The 13,158-nt window shown below is 44.1% G+C and overlaps 1 protein-coding gene across 1 annotated transcript in view; it reads left to right on the plus strand.

The window, feature by feature from the left end:
- Positions 1–13,158, plus strand: part of MEI4 (meiotic double-stranded break formation protein 4) — a 328,392-nt gene that overhangs the window by 241,491 nt on the left and 73,743 nt on the right. The window contains exon 5 of the mRNA XM_053280443.1: positions 10,814–10,945. Coding sequence (XP_053136418.1) covers positions 10,814–10,945 — 132 coding nt within the window. The remainder of the gene's footprint in view (positions 1–10,813; positions 10,946–13,158) is intronic.

Consider the following 13,158-nt stretch of genomic DNA (forward strand, 5'->3'; position numbering starts at 1 on the left):
AAAGAGCGATGTTTCCGAGACAAAAATATGCTCAATAGAATGAAAAGGGAAACCTTCATTTGCACACAGCCCCTTTATGTAAAGCAAGTGGTACTGTTTTGTTTGTCTTTCAAGCTTTGCTGTCTTGAATCAGAAAATAGATTTTTCTTCAGTGATCCTCTAAATGAAGTCATGTGTGGAAATAGAAATGTCGTACTATTTTGAAGTGGAACCTCTATTTTTATGATAGTTGTTTTAACAGACTATTGCGTTCTATTTGGATAGCCATTAACCATGACCATTCGGTCATAAACTTGGACAGTCTTATGCACCCTGCATTGTAGGAGCAAAAATGATGGTCCGAGTGTTTATTTTATCACTTCTCTCTCTACCTCAGCTCCAGTGTAATACAGGAGAGCTTGTGTGGTGTAGTTGGTAGAGTATTGGGCCAGGGAAACTTGGATTCACATCTCCACTCAGCCATGGAGCTCAGTAAACCAGATGAGGGGAGTCTCACCTCAAGCATTGTACTGTGCACACTGTGGCCCAGCACAACTAAAAGGATGAGGCCCCGTTCTGCCTTCCATTTCCATACTAGGGAGGAAAGTATGGAAAGTGCCATTACTTTTATGCTCTTTTCAGCTCTTGGAGCACCTCCAAGGCCAGCATGAATCCCTAGCTTCCTCGTTATCTCTGAGAGGGCAAGGTGGGGACAAGGGTGAGGGGGTGTCTGTCACACGAGCATCAGAAGCGCTCTAAGGCCAGTACAAGTGTTGGGGGGGGGTGTGAGACATTGCCATTTTCCCAGCTCTGAGCTGAGTGGGGTGGTGGTTGTGGTGGTGGCGGTGGCGGCTATGTTGCACCAGCTTTGGAGACAAACTTGTTTTGGTGCTTTCTGGTTATCTCCAAGGTCCAGTGCAGTATCAGGGAAAGGTAATCTCTCTTTGGAGAAATATAGAGGCTTTCCTTGATCTTGTGCTAATATCAGAGCTACCTTGAAAGCATCAAGATGGCTTAATGCTTTCTGAGTGTCTTTGAGGCTCCGCACTGTTTTCTCAGAGAGAGCCCCGGGATTCAGAGAAAGGTAGACACTCTTATCATATTGAAAGGTGGGCTTACCAGTCATGAGCTGGTAAAAACAACTGTGAACCGTAGTCTCCCAGTGCAGTATAGGAGGCACTGGTTAGTACACATGTTATAATATTGGTGGTGAACTGGGATAACCCTCCTCTCTTTTCCTCCAAGCTTTTAACAGGAAGGTTTTTCTTCTTTTCTTCTTTTCTTTGATCCACTTGGTAAAATTAGTGGATAAGTCCTTGGCAACCTGCTGATTTTGATTGTCGCTCTATCCCTGCTCAACACCGTTATTTGGAAATAAGGAATGACTTACACTATATTAGCCTCTGGGGGTTTATTTGAAGACAGGTTGATATATTATTAATCATTTCTGTTTTATTAACTTGAGTTGATTTAACTCTTGGTGATGGATGAGTCATGTGAATAAATCTGCCCTGCATCCAAGTTCCCTGCATGTCTTTCAGAAGCTGGGTACCTTTTTCATACAAAGCTTTTCAATAAATAAAACTAAGTTCACAAAGTGGTTTACATAGAACAATAAATAAGGAGGCTCCCTGTTCCCAAAAGGGCTCACAGTCTTTAAATAAACATACGTAAGGTTGACACTAGCAACAGTCATAAGAACAGCCCTGCTGGATCAGGCCCAAGACCTATCAACTCCAGGATCCTTTTTCACACAGTGGCCCAGCAGATGTCTCTGGAAAGCCCGCAGGCAAGAGATGACATCATCCCAGTGATCTTCACTATTTTTCAAGGAAGGGCCATTTCAAGGAAGGGCACCGGCAGGGGTGTGTGGAGTGGCAGGGCAGCAAGAGGTACCTTAAAAGTCATTACCGCCCAGCATCCCGCATGGAGGCTGCCCCGCACGGTGCTCATCTGGCTGCCACACATGCAGGGAAGTCATTTGTATGGTCAGTAACACCATGTGCAACAGCCAGGTGTCTGCTGTCGGCGGGGCAGCCTCTGCACAGGATGCTGGGCAGTGATCTGCTGCTCATGGGGGCTCATGGGGGTTACCACGTGTGAGTGGTGTCAAAGGTAATGACTTTTAAAGGTCCCTCTCACTGCCTCCCTGGTGCTGCCCTCCCCTGGTCTAAGCCCATGTCTTTTAAAGACATCCAAGGTGGTGGTCATCACCATGTCCTGTGGCAGTGAATTCCATTTCCATAGACGAATTAGGCGCAGTGTGAAAAAAAGTACTTCTTTTTGTTGGCCCCAGATTTTCTGGCAATCAGTTTCATGGGATGACCTGTGCTTGTAGTGTTGTAGGACAGGGAGGGAAATTTCTCTCTATCCTCTCTCTTCACACCATGCATAATTTTGTAGACCTCTATCTAGGGGTGCACCTAGGTAATTGGAGCATGTGGACCGCACCTGCCGTGAGGCCCCACCACCACGAGGCCCACCAGAAACCTGCTTTTGGGGGCCTGCTGCAGCCACCCCATGCCCGCCGCACCATGCTGAACTTCCATTCTCCCCCCCACATAATTTCAGCCGCCATGTGTGCGGCCAAGGGGCAGCAGCTGGGGGAGTGAGCCGAGCAGGTTTCCCCTCCCTGTGGCAACGGTGAACGGAGTGATTGCTGGGCCTGTCCATCCGGCCCAGCGGCTCTTGATAACTGCGAGGCGTTCCAGCATGCCTGCGCAGTTGAAATAGATTGTTGCAAGCCTGTGATGTCACAAGAGGCTCCCCTGGCCATTTGGAGGCCACGGACCAGGGCCCCAAGGTCCAGAGGTAAGAGCACCTCTGCCTCTATCATGTCTCCTTACTTGTATTTTTTCTAAACTAAAAAGTCCCAGATGTAACCTAAGTAAGGTGCTGAAGCACACCCCTGATCATCTTGGTTGCCCACTTCTGCATCTTTTCCAGTTCTAAAATGTGGTGATATGGTGACCAAAACTGTTCACAAATCTGACCACACCATAAATTTGTTTAAAGGTATTATAACATTAGTAGTTTTATTTTCAATCCTCTTCCTAATGATCCCTCACATAGAATTCATCTTTTTCACAGCTGCTTCACACTGAATTGACTCTTTCAACAAGCTGCCCACCAAGATTCCTCGAGCTGCCGCAAGATTCCTCCCCTGGTCAATCACCGACAGCCCAGTCACAACAGTATATATGTAAAGTTGGAGTTTTTTGTCCCAGTGTGCATCATTTGACACTTGCTTACATTGAACCTCATTTGCCATTTTGTTGCCCGCTGAGTTTGGAAAGATCCTTTTGGAGCTCCTTGCAATCCATCTTGGATTTCAGTACCCTAACTATTTTAGTGTCATCTGCAGATTTGACCACCTCGTTGCTTACCCCAGCTTCTAGATCATTTATGAATAAATCAAAAAGCACTGGTCCCCTGTACAGACCCCTGGGGGACCTCACTTCTTATTTCCCTCCATTTAGAAAACTGTCCATTTATTCCTACCCTCTGTTTCCTGTCCTTCAACCAGTTACCAATCCACACATGAATCTGTCCCCTTATCCTATGACTGTTGGGAAAATGCTGTGCTGGGGTTGGTAAGGGACAGTTGCTCTTCACCTACTAAGTGAAAGAGAATCACCATTTTAAAAGGTGCCTCTGCTCAGTTAGCAGGGAGCTCAGCTACCTGAGGAAAGTTAGCCAAAACTAGGTTGAAAACACATTCCTCAAAGGGTTGTGTGAATTGGTCTTGCGTGTTATTGGGAAGTACAGACCTGTTTATGATTGGCAGAGAAGAGGATGGTTGGCCTCTTACTTTGTGCTGTTCATTAGTCACTTACCCCATCTCTTCTGGTTCTAGACATTTTCAGCAATTTGCCCAAGATAATTACTAATACATATGCCCAAGATAATTGAAACATTATTCAGTCATGCTCCTTCAGAAGTTCTAGAATGGCCTGCTTGAAAGCACTGGTGCAGAAGCAATATTTATTTATTTATCATATTTCTGTACTGCCTGATATGTACATCTCTAGGCCGTGTACAAAATATCAGCTGGAACTTTAACAGTCTTCCCTTTCTCTCATCCCTCACCCTTGTGCTTGGGGCAGGTCTTCAGCTGCCAGATCCCCCATCACTTACCAGTGTCAGGAGGATGGAGATGAGGTGTTACTGGTATAAACTTACTGGGAGGTTGTGGGGCATTGAAAGGGAAGAAAGAGGGAATCCAGCCCACAGTATCTCCAGGAACCAGTGCAGTCAGTCGTCATGGTGATTGTATGCAAAGGCCTGGATTGCTGAATGCCCCACCAGTTGGGAAATGAGTATTTTCTTTCAACCAGGCTGGCTACACAATGGTAGAGCAGCAAGGAATTCCCTACTTGCCTCCATCTAGGGAATGCATGAGGGCCAAGATGTAGTATGGAGCCTCCTAGGTGACTGAGCAAGGATTCTAGCAGTGCCGTCCCTTGGGGGTGGGGGGGTGGGGCAAAGAGGCCCGCCTCCTGCATCCGACGTAAGACACAGCAGGGGGCATGACATCGCCGTGCACCCTGTTTCAGAGCAAATGCCGGCCAGTGCTGCGTATGCAGCATGGCCGGGAGCTGCTCTCCCTGCCTTAAGGCACGGGTGGGGGCACAGACCTCAGACACCAGAGGCAAGGGGCTTGCTTCCCCCCCTCCCCCAGGCAAGCACACATGGTGGTGGCAGGCAACAGCCACGCCTGTCACTGGCAGGAGCCGAGCGCGCGGGCTGTCTCGCTGGCACAGCGGGGGCACAGGACTCGCAGGCACAGCGGGGCCCCTCAAAACGCGGGGCCCAGGACTACCACCCCGGTTGCCCCACCCTAAAGTCAGGCCTGGATGCTAGTTTTCTCTTCTAGTTCCACACTGTCTCTGCTCATAGCAGTGTGTCTGGAAGTGGTTCCCTGGGCTCTAAAAGCAATGGCTGACTGTTTTTTTCTATTGTTGGTAGAGTAGCATAGTGGTGGTAATTTTTCCAAAAAGGTACCCCCACCCCAAAAATGGAATTCCAGAATATGTGTTTTTGAAGAACTTTATTATAAAGGGCATGTTAGGTTATTCTGTACTCTTAATGTAAGCAGAACTGTTGGCATGGTGAGTGGCCCTCTCCTTCTCTCCATGGTGATCAAATTGACTAAGACCCGTGGTTTAGACCTATAGAACTTGCGGCCAATCAAGCTTCAGGCATACACCTCCAGGGAAGGGGTGTTACGGCTTGCCAGGTGCTTGATAACCCCTTGCTTTTGCTGACAAGGCTGCCAAAATGGGGGAGATTATCAAGATTCTGACAGGCCACACTATATAATGGTAGGCTGAACTTGGCTTGGTGGGTCACATATTGCATAAGCCTGTCATTAGAACAGCCCTTAAGTTTTTTTTTTTAAATTGCCTTACATAAAAATAAAATAAAATTTGGCAGTCTTCTTTTAAAACAACAACAAAACCCCTACTGTGAATGTTTAGTTACAAACTGTTACCTCTGACATTAGATATAATAGAATCAATTTTGTTCTGAGCACAGTAACTCCTGTAACTTTCTAAGCATTATAAAACAAGGTGCTCAAGGGATTGAATTTAAATCTATTAACATAATCAGACCAGATAGTGAAGTGCCATTCCTGATGGAAGAATATATGCAGTTGTCTATTACTCTTTGCTGGTTAACTTACTCATATAAAAGAGATGATGAATCACTGACTAGGGGCTATTCTCGCCTTTTATTTTATTTTTTAGACCATCTCTTTGTGCTCTTCATATCTTAATGCCTCGCTTCATCCTTTGGCTATTACTTTAATATTCTTCCTCCCCACCCCTGCCAGCCTCCTTGCACTTGTCTGTCAATGATCTTTTTCATCTCTTCGTTATAAGTACTAAGAGGATTTGCTTGTGGAAATCTTGCCACGGCTTACCATTACAACATTTAGCTTCTGGTACCTGGCATGTTATCAAACACTTGCCTTTGTAGAAATCTATAATAGCATCACTTATAAAAATCTTCAGCCATATAAAGGTTGGCTTTGATTCTACACCTAAATGTTCTCTAACACACAGAGAAAGCGTCAAGTTAAACATCAGTGCTTAAGACAACTAAATATTTGTCAGTACATTTCAGCCTGATCTTCTGTACTGACCTGTGCTTGCACGAAGAAAGGGGGAGAGGAGGGGCGTGCAGTAACTTCCCTATGCAGAAAAGAAGGTGCTTAACTCCTGTGTTGGTTCAGGGGCAGATTCAGAATTTGTACAAAATTTCACTGTAGGTTGAGGGGAGTCATAGAGTTGCCATAGTTCTTGGTGTTGCTTCCCTCTCTCTAGTTCCTTATACTGCAGAGGACTGTTGTAGGAGCGAATTTCATGCAAACATAATCTTTTAAAACAAAAAAAGAGTAAAAGGTAAAGTTGCGATGTCGAGTTGGTGTAGACTCCTCGAGGCCTTACACTAAAAAAAATGCTACTCTGAATCTACTGTACTTCAGAGGAGAATGTGTGCGTTCACACACCAGACAAACTTATCCCAAAGTCCCGTCGAGGTTCTTGGACCCACTCCACACACAAATTGGACTTTGTGATACAAATTCTAGCTTATCTTGATGTATTTTCGGATTTTTAAAATGCTGGTTTTAACTACTTTTTCTGAAAACGCCGGAGCGAATAGGGAGAGGATCTGATGTAGAATTATTAGCATGATAAGAAGGATGTTCTCTTTAGAAATGGAGATATCGATCTTTAGGAAGCTCTCTCTCTCTCTCTCTCTCTCTCTCTCTCTCTCTCTCTCTCTCTCTCTCCCCCTCCCCTCCACCATTGGCTAGAAGAGCATGCCATGTGAACTTATTTCAAAACAAAATCCGAGAGCAGAGGGGAGGGGCTGCTTCCCTCAATGCCGCGAGTGTCGTTCAAAGTGGCTTCACTCAGCATTTACTCCAAAGCATGAAGCCATGTGTGAATAACTACCTGGCGACCACAGAGCCCTGTGGTCGTCTTTGGAAGAATACAGAAGGGGTTTACCATTGCCTCCTCCCATGCAGTATTGGATGATGCCTTTCAGCATCTTCCTATATCGTTGTTGCCCGATATAGGCGTTTCACATACCAGCAGGGATTCAAACTGGCAACCTCTTGCTTGCTAGGCAAGTTATTTCCCTGCTGTGCCATTAGATGTCTTGTAAAACCAAATATACTACCATTTTACAAAAAGTTGGTTTCCTTTGCCCCCCCCCCCCAAAAAAAAGCTATGGAGGAAGCATCTTCGCCAGTCATCAAACAGCATAATAGTTCATGTGTTGTAGCTTGATTCTGGAGGCCAGGGACTATCAGGTCACTACAGGTTTCACCCAGATTAATCAGTGGGTGGTCTTTTACTTTTGTTTTATGCCTAGTAATCTTGGCAGTTAGCTCAGAAAAAAGACTCCATCTATCAAAGAATATGAATATTTGCCCTCCATCACATGGAGAATACTTATCTACCCAGTAACTACTCTTTTTGGATGAGGGAGGCAGGGCATTTAGGTGATGGCAGAAAGCTATGGGACAGGGCTGCTCAGCCTTGGCCCTCCTGCAGATATTGGCCTACAACTCCCATAACCCTAGCTATTGGCCACTGTGGCTGGGGATTATGGGAGTTGTAGTCCAAAAACAAACAAACTGGGGTCCTAGTTTGAGCATGTCTGCTCTAGGAGAAGATGATGGCAAAGGCTCTAACATAAAGGAACATAGGAAGCTGCCTTCTACCAAGTCAGACCATTGGTCCATCTAGCTCAGTATTGTCTACACAGATTGACAGTGGCTTCTCCAGGGTTGCAGGCAGGAGTCTCTCTCACCTCTTTCTTGGAGATGCCAGTGAGGGAACTTGGAACCTTCTGCATGCAGATGCTCTTCCAGAGTGGCCCCATCCCCTAAAGGGAATATCTTACAGTGCTCACTCATGCAGTCTCCCATTCAAATGCAAACCAGGTCAGACCCTGCTTAGCAAAAAGGACAATTCCAGCTTGCTACCACAAGACCAGCTCGCCTCCCTCAAAAGAGCACTGGAGAGAAGACGGATGGATACTGTGCTTGTGTTGAATAGGGCCACTTGCTCTCTGCCTGCTGCTTTGAAAGGTGCCTCTTTGTCCAGTTAGCAGCAACTTAGAATCAATGTTGTAGACTTCTGTTTTCCAATTACAACTTTTTCTCTGATCTAGGAAGGGGGAAGAAATCTACCCTCTCTGGAGCTGAAACTGGAAACAGAACTTGTGACAGGATGGAAGCATTTCTGGAAGAGTTCCATCCAGGTCTCCCTGCTTTCTCGTGAGACACCAAACTGAGAATACAGGGAGGCTTCCACAGAAAGGAGTGAGAGAGGGTTTTTTGTTGTTGTTTTTTGCACCTCCCATGGAATATTCAGAAAATGTGAAATCTTCACATTTTAACCTTCTCTCTGATGGTATTGCTTCTCTATAGAAGCAGAGAAATGATCCAGTGGAGTGAGTGTTCCTGCATAGACCTGATGCTATGAAGGGAAAGTTAAACAAAGTCCTTTGCCCTGCCTGAATCTCAGATTGTCAGGAGTGGAGGTGACAGTCATCTCACACAGCTGGAGTGAGGAAAAATGGTGAAAATGATGATGGTTTTTAATTAAAAAGGGGGGCAGCAACAGGGCCTTCTCTGTTGCTGCCCCAGACTCTGGAATGCTCTCCCAGTGGCTATTTGCTCCTCTGTTTCCATCATAGTTTTTAGAAAGTGTGTGAAATCTTGGCTTTTTACCCAGGGTTTTTTATGAATGTCTCTGCTACTGCTGCTTTGTATTTTGTATGGTTATATTGTGCTTGTATTTCAAATCTTTTTAGTCAGATCTATGTTTTTATATTCTAGCTTAATATTTTAATTGTGTAATTTTTATAGTCTTGTTTTAATTTTTCTGTGTGAACCACCTTGAGATTGTTTTAATGAAAGGCAGTATACAAATTTAACAATAAATAAATATAAATAAATACAACTGTGTGCCTAGCATTAGCTTGAAGTGCTTAGCTAAGCAGAAGTGGGTGGTTCTGAGCCTCATCTGAGCTTTTGTGTCAATATTGATTCAGGGTGCCAAAAAGGCAGGTATTGTATCTGTGGAAAAGACTATCTCTCATACATTCAGCCCATACAGTAGCACTAGAGTCCTGAACACTCTGTTCTCTTAGTATTGTTTGAAACCTGGACACAAACAACATGTTTTTGCAGCATCTAACCTTTTTATCTCTTAGAAACACTCTTACAATGCTGCATTTCTAAACAGTGCCCTTTACTATTACAGGTGGCAAGTTTTTAAAGATCTTGAGTAATCGGCAGTTTTGCATTTGTGTACAGACTATGATAGAGGATATTGCCCATTATGTTCTCCATTGTGACTTGTACAGTCAACCAAGAACCATATTCCTGTCTGTTATTTAAAATGAATCCTGTGACCATGAATGAAATGGGGAAAGTGATAATGTTATCAGGTTGTGATAGATTCATGCAGCTCAAAAAATCAATCAAAATATATCCAGAGGCGGCTGTTTTCTGTAATGTTGATTGCTTAACAGACATGGATATGGCACATCAGTTGAAATAGGAATGTCTTTAACTGTATCCTGAACTATTTATACATACAGATGATGAGTTATATTTTGATTCATTTGATCCTATAATTTTATGCTCATAACACTTGAAGCTGCCTGTGATGTGCGTGACCGGCTGATTTTTGACAAAATAAATTTTATGATCTAAATTTCTCCCAGTGCTCATCATTTATTAAATGTCAGGGAGATTGCCTGCTCCTAACTTACCATTAAAATATAATTAGCTATATTCATGTTAGTTATTATTATTTAATGGTTCCAGATATAATTGCATGGATCACAATCTTTTAAAGATTATTTTTGGGTACAAGCTGATAGATTTAACAACAGCTGTTCATTGTTCTAATATAGGAAGTCTATCGCAAACCAGGACTGAGTAAGGAGATCCATTAGCTATAGTTCTGTAGCCTTCTTCAGACATTATGTTGTATATATTTTCAGATTTCTGTACACAGGTACATGGTTTTTGTGTGAATGATTGTACCTGCATTCATTTTAACGGTGAACCTGGCTACAGGCCTCTCAAATGCATGGTACAGACAACAGGAAGTGTACTGTTGTACCTGTGTTCAACATAACTTGTGAATCTCTGTACCTGTGCACAGATCTGTACTGTGTACACTGTACAGTTTTATGACTGTTGAACATAATGTGTGAATGAGGCTTGTGTCATAAGGCACAAAATCAGACCATATAAAGCCTATAACATTCTAATACCTTATTTATATTAGATACTAGTATAAATATTAAACTTTTGAAAGGGTACTCATAGACCATTGCATTTCTAATTGCCTTATGTGTGATCCACTAGGAACTACTTTATTGGAATTATTATTATTATTACTTATTCGATTTCTATACCGCCCTTCCAAAAATGGCTCAGGGTGGTTTACACAGAGAAATAATACATAAATAAGATGGATTCCTGTCCCCAAAGGGCTCACAGTCTAAAAAGGAACATAAGATAGACACCAGCAACAGTCACTGGAGGTTGACTGGGGGTTGACACTGGACAGGGAAACCACTCCAGTAAGTAGACATAATCGGTGAATCGCCTCCTGTTGTTATGATTGTATGGCTCCATCCAATGTCAAGATGACTCTATATTGGGCTTGCTTGTTCAACCTCTGTATGTTGATATCTTGAGTTCTAAATTAGTGCATTTTACTCCCTTCAAACTATTTTTTTCTTTTGTTTATGCATTAATGAAATGAAATTTACTGATATTTTTTCTCAGTTTCAGGTGCAGGACTCTGTATCCCATGCCCTTGTTTTGCTAGGACAATGCAGTGTATTAAAGAAATCCACAGTATCCCTGCTTTTTGGAGAACTTAGTCGATTTGCTGATGAGTTGCAGCATGCCAGTGAGGTAATTGTTGTGCTTGAGATTTTATGCTGCCATAGCATAAAGGTATAAAGATTATAGTTTATATAGCCTTGTTGCTGGAGACCTACCATTCTTGAAGTTACAAAAAGCCTTCAGTATATGTTGACTTTCAGCTGTAATTTTCTCACCTGCCTTCAAAATAGACAGTCTGTGGGGATGATTCAATACCTTTCTATTTCCTGTCTTGTCCTTTTTGCATGCACTTGCACCCACGTGGGATTGCTCTACCACTAAACATTAGGGATGTGCAAAAAATTTCGGGCACAGAACGATCTGTGCCCGAAATGAACAATTTTGGGTGATTCAGGGCTGAACCGAATCACCCCCGATGTCCCCCGATATTTTTCGGGCACGAGCCGAATCACCCGAATTTCGGACCCAAAAAATTCGGGTGATTCGGTTCATGGTTGATTTTTGGCGATTTTTTAAAGTTTTAGTGACTTTGGGGCAGTTCGGGGGCATAGCATGGGATCTGGGCAAAAGGAGTGGGGTGGGGTGGTAGTGCCTAATGGGTGCAGGCTACCACCCCAATTTCAGGGGGATTGGGAAAAGGGCTGATTTTTGGGAAATTTCTGAAATTTTCATGTCTTTGGGGCAGATTGGGGCAGAAAGTGGGGCCTGGGGCAGAATAGTGGGGTGGGGTGGTAGTGCCTAATGGGTGAAGGCTACCACCCCAATTTCAGGGGGATTGGACAAAGGGCTGATTTTTTGAGAATTTTTGAAGTTTTAGTGACTTTGGGGCAGTTTGGGGACAGAAAGTGGATCTGCCCCAAAAGAGTGGGGTGGGGTGGTAGTGCCTAATGGGTAGAGGCTACCACCCCAATTTCAGGGGGATTGGGCAGAGGGCTGATTTTGGGGGAATATTTGAAGTTTGGGTATCTTTGGGGCAGATTGGGGGCAGTAAGTGGATCTGCCCCAAAGGAGTGGGGTGGGCTGGTAGATAGTGCCTAATGGGTGGAGGCTACCACCCGTCCCCAATTTCAGAGTGATTGGGCAGAGGGGTGAATTTTGGTGAATTTATGAGGTTTGTCTTCATAAGGTGAAGTGTGCTAAATTGATTACTTCCTCATATTCATAGTAAGTGTGAAAAAGTGATAGTGGGGTCATGAGAGGAGTTTAATTGAAAAAAATCTCATTTGCTATGATAGAATGAGAATTCACACCTCAGAAGTTTTTTATGAATATGAATAATATGAATAATATGGGGATTGGGGATGGAAGGCACTGCCTTGTAGTGGTTCCGTTCCTACCTCTCGGGCAGATTTCAGATGGTGTCTCTTGGAGATTGTTGTTCTTCAAAATCTGAACTTTCATATGATGTCCCTCAGGGATTCATATGGTATCCCTCAGTATTGTCTCCAATGTTGTTTAACATCTACATGAAGCTGCTGGGAGATATCATCAAGAGATTTGGTGCAGGGTGTTATCAGTATGCTGATGATACCCAGATCTATTTTTCCATGTCAACCTCATCGGGAGAAGACATAACTTCCCTAAATGCCTGCCCGGAAGTGATGATGGGCTGGATGAGGGATAACAAACTGAGGCTGAATCCAAATAAGGCAGAGGGACTTATTGTGCGGGGTCAAAACTCGGGAGACAATTTTGATCTGCCAGTTCTGGATGGGGTCACACTCTCCCAGAAGGAACAGGTATGCAGTTTGGGGGTGCTTCTGGATCCGAACTCCCTGGTGTCCCAGGTTGAGGCGGTGGCCAGAGGTGCTTTCTATCAGCTTCGGCTGATACAGCTGCGTCCATTTCTTGATATTAATATCCTCAGAACGGTGGTAAATGTGCTGGTAACCTCCAGACTGGACTTCTGCAATGTGCTCTATGTGGGGCTGCCTTTGTATGAAGTCTGGAAACTGCAGTTGGTCCGGAATGCGGCAGCCAGGTTGATCTCTGGGTCATCTAGGAGGGACCATATTACTTCTGTATTGAAAGAGCTACATTGGCTCCTGATAAGTTTCCAGGCAAAATACAAGGTGCTGGTAATTACCTATAAAGCCCTAAACAGCTTAGGCCCTGGGTTTTTAAGATAACACTGGCTGGCAGGCAGCACTGCAAAAATAGCACAAGGAAGGTGCTCTCAATGATGGATTTCTTCAGAACCCAAGGCAGGCATCTGAAGTTTGAAAGAGAGCGTGTTCTTAAGTAAAGTGGGAGCTTGAAAAGCTGCAGAATAAACCATCATC

Source organism: Hemicordylus capensis, chromosome 1, assembly GCF_027244095.1.
Source record: "Hemicordylus capensis ecotype Gifberg chromosome 1, rHemCap1.1.pri, whole genome shotgun sequence".
Lineage (NCBI taxonomy): Eukaryota > Metazoa > Chordata > Lepidosauria > Squamata > Cordylidae > Hemicordylus > Hemicordylus capensis.